The sequence below is a fragment of the Ailuropoda melanoleuca genome, chromosome 8 (genome assembly GCF_002007445.2).
Source record: "Ailuropoda melanoleuca isolate Jingjing chromosome 8, ASM200744v2, whole genome shotgun sequence".
Lineage (NCBI taxonomy): Eukaryota > Metazoa > Chordata > Mammalia > Carnivora > Ursidae > Ailuropoda > Ailuropoda melanoleuca.
In genome coordinates this window covers 16460394-16476156 of record NC_048225.1, presented here as the reverse complement: position 1 = coordinate 16476156, position 15763 = coordinate 16460394, and the positions used below count along the sequence as shown (strand labels likewise).

Genomic DNA, 15763 nt, shown 5'->3' with positions numbered 1-15763 from the left:
GCAACCTAATGAATCATCGAACTTTACATCAAAAACCAGGGATGTACTGTATGGTGACTAACATAATACAATAAAAAATATTATTATAAAGAATCAACGAGATAATCTTTGGAAAGCAATTATTAGCACGTCTCTGGTACATAGTAATTGCTCAACGAACAGGCCCAGGGTTGTCTTTAGAGCAATTTCCAGCCATGGGACAGGCAGAAAGTCAGCATCGGAAGCCAGAAGGGCCGGAGCGCAGCACATGAGTGTCAGTTGAGGTGACTCAGAAGTCCAGGCGGGTGATCTTGGAGCCTGGTCCATGCTGTTTAGGCTGCTGTCACCCCTCAACACACAGACTCAGGAAACAAAGCCAGCAAGTACAACAGGACAAAGACAGTTGGAAGATAAATGTGTGTGTGGTGGGGGCTGAGCAGATACCCAGTTAGGCCAATTGAAGCTTAAAGAGTGGACAGTGGTAGAGATGTGACTCAGGGAACAAATCAGGAGACCCGGGGTCATTTTTAGAGCCAGTGACTAAGAGCAGACATTCCCACCTCATGGGGAGAAGACAGAGAGGTGAGGTTGCTTAAGCTCTTCTTTCTCAAGACAATACTGGCCTGGCAAGTCGGGTGGGGGTTGGGTGTGCAGTGGAGTGAGCTGGAGGCCCAGCTGTGGGGAGCTGGGGAAGGCAGAGCCCGGGAAGGGGAGGCAGAGATTTATAGGAAGCTTATGCAGGCCCCAGAGCTGCTGTGAAAGGGCAGCCCCAGACATCAACTCCTACAGCCCCAACCTGCTGAATGCAGCAGCAGACCTAGGCCACTGGTGTGCTTTCCCTATTACTAGTCAAAGGGGTCATCTGAAAATCTATAACTGGTTCTTGGTATTGGGCTGTTCTGTCCAGGCTCTAACTTCTTTGGGGTCAGAGGCTGTAATGCTTAGTTCTTTTGCCTTCATAGCATCCCATCCATCTGAACACCTGTCTGTCCATCCATCTACCCATCCATCCAACCATCTGTCCACCTACCCATCCATCCATCCATCCATCCATCCATCCATGCACGCAGCCAGCCAGCCGCTCATCCAGCCAGCCAGCCAGCCAGCCAGCCAGCCGCTCGTCCATCCATCCATCCATCCATCCATCCATCCATCCATCCATCCATCCATCCATCTATCCCATAATTACTGAGCGCTATTGTATTCTGGGCCCATTCCAGGTGCTACCACTATGCAGATGAGCAAGACAGATGCAGTTCCTGATCTCTGAGCACTTACATTCTAGTGAAGGAAGATACGTGAGAATCAAATAGCCTCATAATAAGCAAGATGACTTCAGATGATGATAATTTCACTGAAGATAATACAACAAAATAATGTGGTAGAGCGTGACTAAGAGAAAGGATGGAGGTCCCTTAGGGTGGCAGAGAAAGAATGCTTCTGGGAGGAGGTGCCACCTGGCTTAGACCTAGATAATGAGAGGGAAACAGCATACTGGAGACCTGGGGAAGACAGACTTTCAATAGAATGAAGAGCAAATAGGGTACCTGGGTGGCTCAGTCAGTTATGAGTCTGCCTTTGACTCAGGTCATGATACCTGGCTCCTGGGACCGAGCCCCACATCAGGCTTCCTGGTCTATGGGGAATCTGCTTCTCTCTCTTTCTCTTTCCCTCTGCCCTTCCCCCTGCTCATTCTCTCTCAGATAAATAAAATATTTAAAAAAAAAGAAGAATGAAGAGCAAATGTATGGGCCATATGCTGGAATGAAGCATGTTGTGTCCAAAGAACCAAGACAAGGCCAGTAGGGGTGTAGAACAGAGAGTGAGAACCAAGTGATGGGACACCCAGGGCCTTCTGGGCTCTGCATTAGTCCTTCAGATCCCAGGCACATCGGTGAAATTGTGGCGGATACAAGGCAGAGCATGGGGGAAATGGATATGCCCATTTAATAGGTGAGCAAATGGTAGCCTAAGAAGATTCAGCCACTAATTTAAGGTTCAGGGAAAGACCCTGTCTTTCCTGAACTCAAGCCCAAGAGGACACATGGACTTACCAGCCCGTTGTCACCTAACAGAGGTGCCTCCTTCCCCAAGAGAAGGCCCAGAGAGCCCTCCCTCTGGAGGGAATTTCTGCTCCTTGTGCCCTCCTTCCCACAGAGGGTAAGAAAAGACGGGGTTCAGAAGAGCATGGCAGGTCACCACCATTGCACAGAACCTCTGAAGGCTGCTGGAACTCCCCACTGTAGCAGCAGGACTGGACATGGGTGGCTCACTCTGTGTTGACCTGGTAAGCTTCTATAGAGTCCAGGCGTGCTGTGGTAAAGGACTCCACCCAGGCCAGCCCGGGAGAGGGAAGAGCCCGGCCCAGGCTGCGTACATTGCAGGGAGCAGGTGGACAGGCCTGCTGCGTACATGTGTGGGAGGGGCAGCGATGGATGGTGGGGAGGCTGAGGACATGAGCTTTAGGTCCAGAGAGGAAGTGCCAGCATAGCCTCCTGTGGAGAGATGGGTGAGAGACGCCAGGGACAGGAGAGAGAAGGCTCACACTCCCTGAGAGTCACCACACGCCAGGCGCACTGCCGAGACTGTAGTTCTTTGATTCGCCACACTAACCCGGAGGTGGCTGCTAGGATTTCCATTTTGAGGATGAACACGCGGGGGTCAGGAATGTCAGGGGACTTGCCCTCACAGATCCCATCTGGCAGGGCAGGGATCTGCACGGGTGGCCTGTGAGGCGGGAAAGAGGTGTGAGGACGGGTGAGCACAGTCAGTCTTTCCATTTCTCCACCGCGTGAGTCCCGATGACTCCCAACTACAGAGCAGACCCAGCCCTGCCCTCCCGCTGGCCTCTCCTCACGACTTCCTGTCCTTCTTGCCCTCAGACTCATGTCTTGTACATCTCTACCACCTAAAGCCACTCTTTTTCCTTGTACTATTTCTCAGTTCATGAATTTACCAGCCACCTGTCATCCAAAACAGAGAGTAGGAGTCAGCCTGGAGTCTTCCCTCACCCTCCCTTCCCTGCTCTCTCCCCGTTCAATAACCATTTCACTTCTGCAATGCTTGCTTCATCCATTACCACGACTCGACTCTCCGTGCTGCTACCATCATTCACGTTTGAATTATTCAGTAGACTCTGCACTGGTCTCGTGGCTTCCAGGGCCTTGCCACACCATCCAACTACTGAGCTGCACGGGCATGGGCGGTTCTCAAAGTGGAGAAGCACGGGCAGCAGCAGTTCCCCAACTGGAGATGCGCAGGCACCAACCAGGGCTTTCGAACTTGAACGTGCATCACAATTGCCTGAAAAGCCTGTTCAGGGGCAAACTGCTGGGCCTCACTCGAGTTCCTGATTCAGTAGGTGTGGATGGGGCCCCTGAACTTGGATTTTGGGCAAGTCCTGGGTAATGCTGCTGCTGCTGGTTCAAGGACCACGGTTTGAGGACCACTGCTCTAGAACCTACTTCTATACCAAGGATCCAATCGTGTCACTCCTCTGCTTACAGAACTCCAGCGTCTCCCTACTGCCTTTAAAACAGAGCCCCAACTCCTCACGGTGACCCGCACAACTTTGCCTAAACGTGCCTTTCCGGCATCACCAGCATCAAGCTACTGACCTCCCCTCAGCCCATGAGGAGCCTAGAGCGCACGACTCATGTTCCTTAGAGCTGTCAAGTATTTCAGACTCTGTGTCTGCCCCCACAGTTCCCTGCCCGCAACTCTTTCCCCCCTGGTGCTTGTCAAATTTCTACTTGTCCATCAAGGTTCAACTTGACTGTACCTCCCTTTCAGGCATCATAGTGAGTTAGAATGACTGTGGACTTTGATGTCAGACAGTCTTGGCTTTGAATTCCAGATCAATCCCTTTTTAGCTGTGTGACCTTGAATTAGCCTCTCTGCTATGCTGGGGCCAACCTCAGCGTCTTCATTATAAAATGTGAATAATAATATATCTTTTCAGATTGTTGTTGGAGAGGAACTGATGGATGGCAAATGCCTGGCAAGGAGTAGACAGTCAGTAAACAATAGCTATTATTATCGTTAGCTCTGCTCCAAAATCCCGCCTGGCTTCCTGGGGGCGAATTGTTTCCCTCATTCTCTGTGTTCCCATAAAGTTTTGTATCATTCTATTTTGCATACATCACATGTATGGTCTCATTATTTTTATACACCGGGCCTCATTCCCAGTGCTGTTGGGGCCATGGTATGACTTATAAAAATGGATCCTCCCAGTAGGTTTAGTGGGCACGTGGTTTGGCCGACAAAAGGGATCTCTCTCTGTAGGAAGAGAATCTACGAGTAGATGCAGGCCCACACCACAGCACATGCCTGGTGAGCAGTGTGAGGGCTAGGTTTCAGGCCCCATTCACTCCTTGTACAATATACAACCTGTACAGCTGTATTTGGAAGTTCTGTGTATATAGCATGTGAGTTCAGTGACGGTAAGAACTGTGTTTTACCAACCTGAAGCCATAACTGATGTTGAATCAACGTATCCGGGGGCGGGTAACACTGGCTGAGGATGGGAATATATCAGCAGGGTGAGTAGGGCCCTGGCCTCAGGTTCAGCTATAGGCTCCTTACTCCTGGGGAAAAGGGGAGCCCAAGGACCAAGGTTAGCCACATGAGAGACTTGGGCTTGAAGAATAACGAGGAGCTGAATTACTAAAATCGGGTGGTGAATGAGAATGTGCTTTGGGGACCGAGACAGAGGTTAAGTGCCTGATGCCGACCTAGAGTTCTTGAAAGCTCTCTTAGAGCCCAGAGCATGGACGAGCTTGCAGATAACATCTCACCTCTGCCATGTGGGGTGGGCAATCAGGACCAGAGGACTCTCAGAAGATATTAAGATACCATTTTCTATAGCTTCCTTCCCCACCCCTGCCCCAGATCAATTCCCTACTGCCTGTCTCTTCTGTTGGACGGCAAGCCAATCTCTTGGAAGGCTTTTGGAGACGCCTTAATTAATACATTTCCAATTCTTGTGCAGACCCCTCACTCCCCTTAACAGCTGGTACTCTGTGGGGAAGGCGGAAATAATTCCCAAGAAGTGAGCCTTCTGACAACTTCCCAGGCTGCTTCTAGACACCCATGGGGTTTGGAGAAGTTCCCAGTCGGAAGCCGGCTGAGGTAGCCATGAACACGGATGAAGGCCACCCTCCCTGAGATACCCACATCCACTCTTGCCATGGAAAAGAATGACCACAGGGATCTAAGGATGGGGAGACAGAGCCCTGAGGTCTTTTCCTGAAACTGGGCTGACTTTTTCTGGCCCCCGTGTTCTAGAGGACTGCTTTAGGAGACAGAAGGATTTACGCTGTTCATCTTCACAGCAGACGTACAATGTCATTACTTGGTCCTGCCCGGCTCGGGGCTCCCCTAGCCATGTACTCACATCTCTCGTGGCCACATTGGAGCAAACATTTCTTTGATGAGCCCGTACTCCCCTTACTTCCACACCACCTAGACTGTAACCTTTCAAAGACGGAACCAAATCTGATCTGCCCTTTGACCCCCAACCCCTAGCACTGTGCACGACACACAGGAGGTGTTAAATTACCTTCTGCTGATCCAGACTATTCAACCGATAGCCTGGTTTTCTAAGCCTTGGGTTCACAGCTGGGTTGCCATTAACCCGCGTAGGGATGATCTCCCTAAGTTTATGCAAGGGATACGTAGTGCATGGTGCCTTGTTCTGTAGGATTCGAAGGAACTGTTTCTTAATGCTTTGCTGTGTTCCAGGTACTGTGTTAAGTGCACAAGGATGTCAAGATGAGTGAGATATTGTGCACGCCCTCAAGGAGCTGCTAGTCTTCCTCCCACTAAGAATCCATTGCAGCGGCCCCCATCCAGAAGGAATACCTGCCTCCCACACTGCTATTCAAGTGCGATGTAGCTTATATTTCTAATTTAGGACTTATCCCATACAACCTCGTGTTAAAATAATTTCTGCTCGTCTGCCTGCCTTTCTAGCTGGAGAGCTCCTAAAGAGAAGGGACCTGGTTTCAAATCCTAGCACTCCCAGGTGTTGGCCTCTCTGGGGCTGTGTGTTCTTAGTCTATAAATAGGAAGCAGTCACAATAACACGCACCCCCAGGATAAGGGGGTTGAGGACATAAGCGTCAGCCAAGTGTCCCTCTCCAGCTAGCCACTGAGCTGTCTCCCTTACTGCCATTCTCCTGGTGCAGCCTATTCCTTCCTCCCCATTATTCTAGCAAGCAGACACAGGACAGGTAGACTCGGCCAAAGTAATGCCCTGCTCCAGTCACCAGTTCTCACGCGCCCCTTGCAGTGCAGTGAGAGGAGCTCCTATATAGTGTCTGGCCCTAGACACTCCTCTCTTTCTCTTCTGGGGGCTCAGCTTTGAACTAGGCAGAGATGTGACCAAGGGTCTGGAGCAGAGGAGACACACGCAGCCAAGGGGAGCGAGAGGAAGGAGAAAACCTGAAGGTCCTAGCAGAACCCTCAGCTGATTCTGGGGGCTCATCCTGATCTCGGCCTGTGGCTCTGCAGCCCCCGTCTTGTGCGGTCCATGCAGGGCTCTCCTGAACGGGGAGAGAGAAGCAGTCATGAAGGTAGACAGGAGAGCCCCGCTGCATTCGTGGCTGCCGATACAGTCATCTCTGAAGGACGGGAGTGTGGCTGCAGTCTCAAAACCGCTTTATTGGCTTTTTATCAGGTAGGTAAAAGGAGGCGCGTGGCAGAAAAGCAGCTTTGAAAACTGGAAATGAGACAGAGCGGTATAAAGGCAGGGACTGCTGAGAGGGAGGGCGGAGGCGGCTGTGGCCCAACATGCGGTCCAGGGCTCTGGCCCTTTTCTTCTCAAGGACAATGGTCTGTGAATAATGAGCCAGACAAGATGGATCTCCTCCCTTCCCAGGACTCCGGAGCCATATGCCAGCCCGGCTATAAGGCATGCCTCCCTCACAGTGCTCTTCCAGAAAGGACCTTCTCCAGAGTCAAACAGTCATCCCTCGTCCCCTGAGACACAGGTATCTGAACCCACCCTTAAAGGCCCACAGGAAGGAAAGTCCACTTCACTCCACAGGTCCTAGAATGACATGCTGAAATCCCCATATGTTGCCATCTTTTCCTGCGCATCGTCCCCACCATGGGCTTGACAGCCTTGACGGCCTTGATTCGGGCCCTATCTCATCCACCTGGATGACAGGGCAGTTGCCTAATGAGTATGCCCACATCTGGTCTTCCCACGTCCAATCCATTCCCCTCTCTCCTGCCAGAGGACTTTGGGAGCCAAAGCCAATGATGCCACTCCCTTCTTTGAACAAAACAGACCACCTTGCCCTTCGACAGCTCCCCATGAGTCTTCTGGACACAGTTTCAATATCCAAACACATAAATCTGATCACAACTGGCACCCCTCTGCCTACAGCCCTATTCTCCTCTGCTCCTTCCCATGTCTGACTCCAGCCACATAGAACCACTCACACTGCTTGATCTGTCTCTCGGCCTTTACTGCATCTAAATATTCTTTTCTACCAAGATGATCCTTCTCCATCCTCACTACGTCCTTTCCTTGGTGAGCCCTTCCCTGCTCACACCTGCCCAACTTCTACCAGACCTGCCCCTGCCACTCACTACCCACCTGACCTTGAACAGGTTCCTTATCTGCCTTGTGACTCAGTCTCCCCATCTGCAACATTTGGTTGTTGTGAGGACTAAATGAGTTAATACAGTCAAGTGCTTAGAACAGTGCCTGGCTCATAGGAAACAATAAACGTCAGTCGTTATGATTACCACCGCTATTAATATAGCATGTATCACCCTGTACCATCATTCTTGCTTTACCTGTCTGCCTCTTAGAGTAGATGCTGGACTCCTTACTGGCAACTGTTCACATCCAAATAGTGCTTGTCAGAGAGTGGGCACTTTGATGAAAGAATGAATCAATCAATCAATGAGTCAATGAATGATTATTGAAGCCCATCTCTTCCTCATTTGAGTAAATTCAGAAACCAGGCCTTCATGGGGAAGAGAGAGTAAAATTCTCCCTGAGCATGGCCATTGCATGGGGGGGATGGGGAAGAGTTGAACACTCAGTTTTAGCCCCTGGATCGGTCTCTTTCTTTTAAAGAATAGAATTCTATGACCTATTTGCAGTTAAAATAGTCTCTGGCTTCATGGTGAAAAGTAATCCCAGGGGACTTGCTGTGGAATTTTTTTAGTTCAGCAAAATGTCTCTGGACAACCTTCCCAGTGGATCGAGGCCACGCATGGCCCACCCCACCAGGTCTCTGGCAAACTCACTCCAATCCCTTCTCAAAGGGGCCCAGCAGGGGAAATGGAATGAGGCATTTCAGCTTCATTACACTTAATTCATCAAAATGTCACTGGTAAGAGCTATTTGATGTCAAAGGCTTATGAGCCTTGATTCTAAGCCTTCCAAAGCCCTTCTCTCTTCGAACTTAAGTGTGCCATTCTGCCAACATGGTGCTGAATGCCAACAGGGTGGTTGGTTCTGAACTTTGAAGCTAGAGGGGGACTCTTTCTCTTCCTGAATGTGTTTTCGAGCTGGGTCCTGGGGATATGAAATGCAGTCTCTCCCCTTCCCAGATACCAGTGCTCCGGGCTTCACCGACAAGAATGCCTCCCCCACACTGGGTGAGAGAGGAAGGGGGCCTGGAGGTCATCTGCCCAGCTCTTTCACTTTCTGGACAAAGTGCAATCCCTTCATGGGCTAGAGCCAGATCTGGGTACCAAGTCCCGGGCCCCCTCCAAGTCCTCTGCCTAGAAGGACATCCCCGAAGTGAATGCCAGTTGTGGCTGCAGGGACACGAGGCTGCCATCCCCGCGGGGCGGGGTCGTGTGCCACAGTGGACTACTAGAACTCTGTGCCGAAGCCTGACCCTGTCCCGCCACTTGCTGGCTGTGCGACACTGTACTTCTAAGCCTCAGGTTGCTTATCTATAAAATGGGGATAGTAATACCTACTTCACAGAGCTGTGGTGAAAGGCAAGTTGTGAATGCTCGTGCAAGTGGTTTCAGACCTGCAATCACTGCACAAATGTAAAGCATTACTGAGACAGCACCCTGGACAGAGACGCCCCTGCCAGCACTGCTTCCCAGCTACCTGCTGCCGTGGGAAGAAGTTCTCCAGTCTCTGCGAGGACTCCAAAACCCCACTCCATGTTCCATCCCAGGCCTTATTCTCAGTTCTGAACTCTGAGCATAGTGAGTTCATTCTATACAACAGCCCACCCCCACTGCTCCACAGCTCCCTCTAGCGACAACCACTCATCCTGCTTTCCCACCAACCCAGGCTTCTTTAAAGACCATTCCACCAGCGTTGACCACAGCCACCTGCTCTCAGTCCAGTCACCCACGGAGACTGCTCTTGCCAGTGACTTCCGTATTGCTAAATCTGAGGGATGCTCTTCTGTACTTCCTTTCGAAGGCTGCAAAACTTCTTTATCCATTCTCTTTCCATGGCCTTCAGCAGCCTCTTGAGCGTGTGTTTTTCTCCTGGGTGAGTCCTCCCCGCTCGAGGCTTCAGCAGCTACCTCCTATTCACGGGGCCCTCTAGAAGCTACAGCCTCGGCGTGACCCATGGTAGTCAACTCTCTGCTGAACACCTCTATCTGGACGTCCCAAAGGCATGTCAATGTTCCCAGTTCCAAAGTGAAATGCATCCTCCCTTTTCCTCCCACACCTGATGTTCTCTTGAATTTTCCACCTTAATGACTGGCACTATCATCCGGCCCGACGTCCAAATTAGAAATCTGGGAGTTGTCTTACTGTATTCCCTCTCAAGCATGGTCCACACTCACTTAGTCCCTGAGTCCTGATGATCATCTATTAAACAGTTTTCAACAGATTATGAAACAGTACATCCATTATGACCTAGGATCTCATGTTCCTTCCTTCTGGCATGCTCTCCTCTCTCCATGCCCCTCCATGCCTGGCCAACCTCTTCATTTTAAAAATCTCTCCTAGGTGTCACCAGCAGAATTAGGAGCCCGTCTCCCAGCCCTCTCCCCATACCCTGCTTTTTCCCATCACTGTCTTTCTCACCATGCTTTCAGCCAATTGTCTCCATCAAAGAGTGACCTGGGGCCTATCTCATTCATCTTTGTATTTGAATGCCTCAAACAATTTCAATGAAAACTCTAAATAAATTTATTGGAGTGATACAGGAAGACCCCTGAGACTGTCCATGGGGTACCTCCTGCTTCACACTATTCTAGTCCATCCCCTCCTCTCGGCCAAGTACACCTCCACCAACACACGCCATCACTGTGGACAGGCCTGCTGCGGGCTCAGCGGGGAAGGCTCTGGCTCAGGCAAAATGAATCCAAACCCGACAGCCTCCCCAAATAGTCATCCTTCTCATCTCCGCTGCTCAAACAGTGCACCGGGGTGAGAGGCCATCCACCTGGTCCAGTTGATGTGAATCCACTTGTCACTCCAACCACACTCCCACTTGTCATGGGATTTGTGCCAAGAGACATACCCTGATGATTTCCGAACAGATGCAGTAAACATGCTCGAACGCTCTTCTGCAGCTAATCTGCCATGTGTCCGAGCCTGAGGGCCTTGGGTAAGCAGGTGATTATGGACATGAACTCGGAGGCTCTAGAACACCCACCAGAGATGGCCCACGCCTCTGCACTTCTCTCCGTATCACTCACACGTGCGGGAAGCTGCTGTGTTCTTCAAACTCGCCAAAGGAAGAGATTCCTTAGTCAGGTACCAGCCCCCTATGTGTGGGGTGTGGTCCCCCTTTATATCCAGCCTTCTTCTCTCCTGCTGCAGTTCTAGTGGCACTCGCCTGGCCGATTGTCCAGGGGAAGCTGGTGGGCAGCCCTGTACACACACATCTTTCCTGGGTGCCTCCCCCTTTGCACACTCTCTCCCCCCAAAGCCGCACATGCCTGCAGGATGAGCCCTGAGCCCTGGCACAAAGACACTGGCCCAGGACCACTGCACCTCCATGAAGAAATCTCAGGCTTACTCCGGTATGATGCTGTGAACAATCGTTTTGACACTCTCGGCTGTCAACAGATGACTGGCTTAGTTTCATTTTTTGTACGGGGGAAGGCATTCTACTGGAACAAGAAGGGGGCCCTGAGACACCTGGTATACCTCAATGAGCCTAATAATCATCAGTCCTGAGTGGCGCCTGGCTGGCTCAGTCAGTAGAGTGTGTGATTCTTGATCTCAGGATCATGAGTTCAAGCCCCATGGTTGGCCCAGAGCTTGCTTAAAAAAAAAAAAAAAAAAATCACTCTTGCTCCAAACCAGCTAATGCTCAACTCCAGGCTCCCCCAGCCACAAGGACTCCTGCTCAGTGCTACCCGTGGCCCCCGGGCAGGCGGCCTGACAGCAGCTGCATCCTCACAATCCAGGGCACATTCTGTCACTGCCTTGGTAGCTGGGGCCCTGCCATCATGGCACTCCACCCTCCCGGCTGGCGTGGCCCACTGTCGGCTCCTCCTGACCCTTCAAGTTGCCTCACCTCACCCCCAGCCTCCAGCCTCCAGCCCTGAGGCCTCCTGGGGCTGCTGAGATGCAGAAGTATGCGGGGCCTCCCGGGAACCAGGCCGCGGGCAAGGTCGCAGGGCAGGGAGGTGGGTCAGCGGCTCACACCCACCCACTGTGGCTTGCACGAGGGGTGCTGTCACTGTTACCTCAGGATCTGGCTTCTTTGAAGGCGGCCACAGGGTTCTGGGGCACAACCCGGAAGCGTGGGGCTGGTGACACTCCATGGGGTGACCCTCAGCCAGGGAGACAGGAGACTGGGTGCATACCTTCTCGTCCCCATCGCTGCGGGCTGTTGGTGAGGCAGCCGTTCCCTGGGTCTCTCCGAAGAGCGAACCCTCAGCCGTGCTTGGTGCAGAGCTGCGGCCGGCACAGGGACGCACTCCCTTGGATGTACCCGTCCTCCTGACCTGTCACCCCCCTTCCTTCTCCCTCACTCCTGTGGCCTTGGAACAGCACCCCCCGACTTAGCCTGGGAGCTTCTCCCTCAGGCTCAGTTTTCTAGGGAGCCCTGGCTTCAGACAACTCTTACGCTTCCCGTGTGTCAAACCCTCTGTGGTATGTTATTTTAAATTCTTAAAAAAAAAACCCTTCCACATGAACACTGAAGGCTTGGGGAAGGGATGGAAAGAGAAAACAACTTGCCCAAGAACACACAGCTAGAAGGGGATTAGCTGAAACTGAAGCTCAGGGTCTGCGTCCTCTGAGACCGCGAACGCTGGAGTCAGAGAGACCGGCCTTCGGTGCTGACCCTCCACTTACTAGCTATGTGACCTTTAACCTCTCTGAGCCTCCGCTTCCTCGCCTGTAGAAGTGGCAGATTTAGGGGTGGTGGGCGGGGAAGTTTCTTCCGGCTGGGACATTCCAGGCTCTGCTGTTCCAGCCTCTGAAATGTTCCTGTGTGACTTGGGGAGGAGGTCACACAGGACGGATCCAGGCTTTAGGACTAACGTAAACCGAGGGGAACATCTTGGCCCACACATCAGAGCCCTGAACTAAGGGGAGGTGGGGTCCCAGCATCACCCACTCCTGCCTCGGATCAACCCCAGTGGCATTCAGACAGCCTCGGGCTGGAATGCTCTTCCTATTCTTCCCATACCAGCTCCAACATCGCTTCCCAAGGGAAGCCTTCCCTCCCCTCCCCCCTTGCCTCTCAAGACTGGATCCCGCTGTCCTCGGCTGCATTCTCACAGCTCCATCTATTTCGCCTCCCTGACGCTTACGGTTGGAAATTATATGGTAATATGATCCTTCATCAACATCTGTCTCTCACTGGTAAGATTCATGAGGGCAGGATCTGTGTTCATTTTGTCCCCCACTGTACCTCCAGCATCTGGAATAGCAGAAGGTGTCCAATAAATAGTTATGGAATTAATGGTTTATAATTAATTAATTAATATTATGTAGCCAAGTCTTGATGAGACCAAAGCAGCAGTGTTCTGGCTTGAAAGCCGACCTGGGGTGAATTTTAAGATCCCTGGCTGATTGCCTAAGTCATTTGGTATGGAACGGCGTGTCCTTGAGCCCCAGACTCCTCTCCTCTCCCTGCCAGCCTGCGTCACAGCTCATTAAGGGGCGGATAAGGGGATTGGCTGTATACTAACTCTGGCATCCCTGAAGTCACCCTACCTGTCACCAGGCAGCCCAAGGGGCTGAAGAAACGGGCTCAAGGTGACCAAGTTTGTCGGTAAGAGGAGAAGGAAAAGGCCCGACAACTCAACTTTCTGGGGTTTAACCACTGGGCAGCACCTCCACCGTGAGAAGCAAACCAGAAATCTGTTTCAGGAGCAGGTCTGGGACTGCTCAGAGGAGAGGCACATCCTTTTGTGCTGAAGCAAGGGCATCGTCGGCAGGGTGGGCTCCAGTCTCAAAGAGAGCAGACAGCTCTTGGAGGAAATCTTCGCCCCCACCCCCTGCCCCTGTGAGATGCTCCCAGGGCTCCTTCTAGGCCTTCTGCAGCCTTCTGGTGATTGATCAGTGCTCTGTGTGCAAGCCTCTCCATGCGAGCAAGGCCTCGCTCCGGAATCAGCTCACACTGGAGCGTTCACAGTTCCCTGCACGAGTCTCGCTCTGTACCCCGCCGAGTCATTGCAAATGCTGTCTATCCTGCCAGGCAACCCTTCCTAAGCACCCCTTCTCCTCAGCTCTTAAATATCTTCCCATGCTCCTGTCCAGATAGGACATTTCACGACGCACGGCCAAGGACTGCTTTTTTAACAGCCCGACTAACGTTTTTATCCTTGCAGACTAGGATGGCAAAAATTTGTCTCATGTCCGAAGTGCGGTACATAGGAAGGGTTAGAATCATATCAACTCGAGACATCAAGGGCAGAGGGGGGAAGAAAGGAAGGAAGAAAAGAGAAGAAGAAAGCTGGGCTGAAGGGAAGGGACTTGTGGAGGGAGGGAGCATCAAAAGGAAGGAATCAGGAAGGGCCTGGACTGAAGAATACCTTTCTTGGAGACATCACAGTCCAGTTACAGTGGTGTGCAGCGGTAGGAAAGAACATGGGCCCTGGTGTTAGATCCGGGTTCGAATCCCAGCCCCGTCTCATATTAACCTAACCAGCTTCAGACAAGCCATTCAAGCCCTCTGAGCTTCAGATGGCTCGTTTGTAAAATGAGGATAACAACTAGCTAAAAGGGGTGTTTAAAGAGGATTAGAGATAATGTATGTAAAGCACCCTGCACGTTGGCATTCACGGAGAGGCTGCAGGAGCCCTGCAGGGGCTCCTTCTGTTCTTGGAAAGTACAGAGGGGGAGAGGGCTTGGTTCAAGTTCACGCTAAGACCCCAGGTCTGTGCTCTCTGCACAGACTGTCCACCAGCAGGACCTGACCACAAAAACTTGGTTACGGAAACATGGACAGTGAATCAGTAACGACTTAATTAATTTTTATGGGTGTTAATAGTGTGTACCAAGAAAACAAGAGATTTCCCCCTGGAAGAACTTTCTATATCCTTGCTCTAACTGAACAGATGACTGACATTCTAGGATGCTCACCTGCATTTTAACCAAGTCCCCATATTCACCCTGGAAATCTACAGCCTGTCCAAGTGCACCTTGGCTCTGAGTCTGTAAGAGTACATTAACAACAGCAGACAATAAGATGAGAAGTAACACGATAACCGTAACCGTGACCAACTGCTCTGACAGTCCATCCCTTTCCCCATTATTTTACCATATCTCCCCTGACGGCAACTCTCCAGTGTAAAGTCAATGGATGTGGGGTGTTCTCCTCTCCCAGGCCTGTGCACGCCCTGCCAGGGGGTACTACGAAGCAATGAAATAATCAGAACACACAAAAGCACCAGGCTCACCCAGAAATGGACCGCAAACCCTCAAACCCATGATTAGTCAACACCTCCATCACCTGGGACAGGTGCTGAGCCGGGAGAGCCACAGGGCAGGGATCACGGTGGTCTTCTTTACCACTGTGTACCACCAGTGCCTGGCTCGGTGCCGGCCCAGAAAAGATTTGTGCAACGAACGCACAACTACATGAAAAATGCATGATTGACTGAATACGTAGATGGTTCGTGAGCATACGGCATGACCTTATGCCCTTCCATCTCCCTCCCTAGCCCACCCCCAAGTCCAGGTCTCCTGCCCTTTCCTTACCCTCGCGATCAGCTCCCCGACCATTCCCGTCCAGGTGCCGTTGGCCTCAGGCACACCGTACACGCCGTCCCCAACCAGACGGATCTTGTAGTTGAACCGGAGGATCTCTGCCAGCTCCTTGAGCATGTCCACACAGAAGCCCTCGTAGCGGTCGTTGCCTTCCATCTCCTGGTGGTTCCCCTTCAGCATTAAATACGGGTTTTCCTGCAGCAAAACTGGGCAGCTGTCATTCTCATCTTAGCCCTGGTGTCTCAGCCACAAGGGACAGGGGTGCCAAGGCAGAGGCTGGGGGGGGAGGGGAAGGGAAGTGACTCGGGTGACGGGGAGCTACTCTGGAGGTGGCAATGAGCTTCCCTCCCGGCCTCGAGGCACTTCTCTTACCAGGAACACACAAGGGTCCCCAGTGCACAGAAGGTCAACCTAAAGCCCCTCTACCTTGTTTAAGGGCATCATCCAACCTCACCCCCATTCCACCCCTTCCTCTTTTCCCTTCCTTTTGTCTACTGCACACAGACCTATCACAGGCATCAGGAGATGCCAGGTGTCCGACAATACAGCAGGGCAGGGTGGGAACACCCCTGACCAACTACAACCCAAGGCAGAACACGTCCAGCCATGAGCGCTCTGGGAAGGGGGTGGGGCTCTCCGGTGAAACGTCCAGAGAAGG

The 15763-nt window shown here is 51.9% G+C and overlaps 1 protein-coding gene across 1 annotated transcript in view; it reads right to left on the bottom strand.

Annotated features, from left to right (window-relative positions):
* The window catches only part of GRIK4 (glutamate ionotropic receptor kainate type subunit 4), a 367864-nt gene that overhangs the window by 62689 nt on the left and 289412 nt on the right, over positions 1-15763 (bottom strand). Inside the window, exon 13 of the mRNA XM_002914075.4 lies at positions 15097-15300. Coding sequence (XP_002914121.2) covers positions 15097-15300 — 204 coding nt within the window. The remainder of the gene's footprint in view (positions 1-15096; positions 15301-15763) is intronic.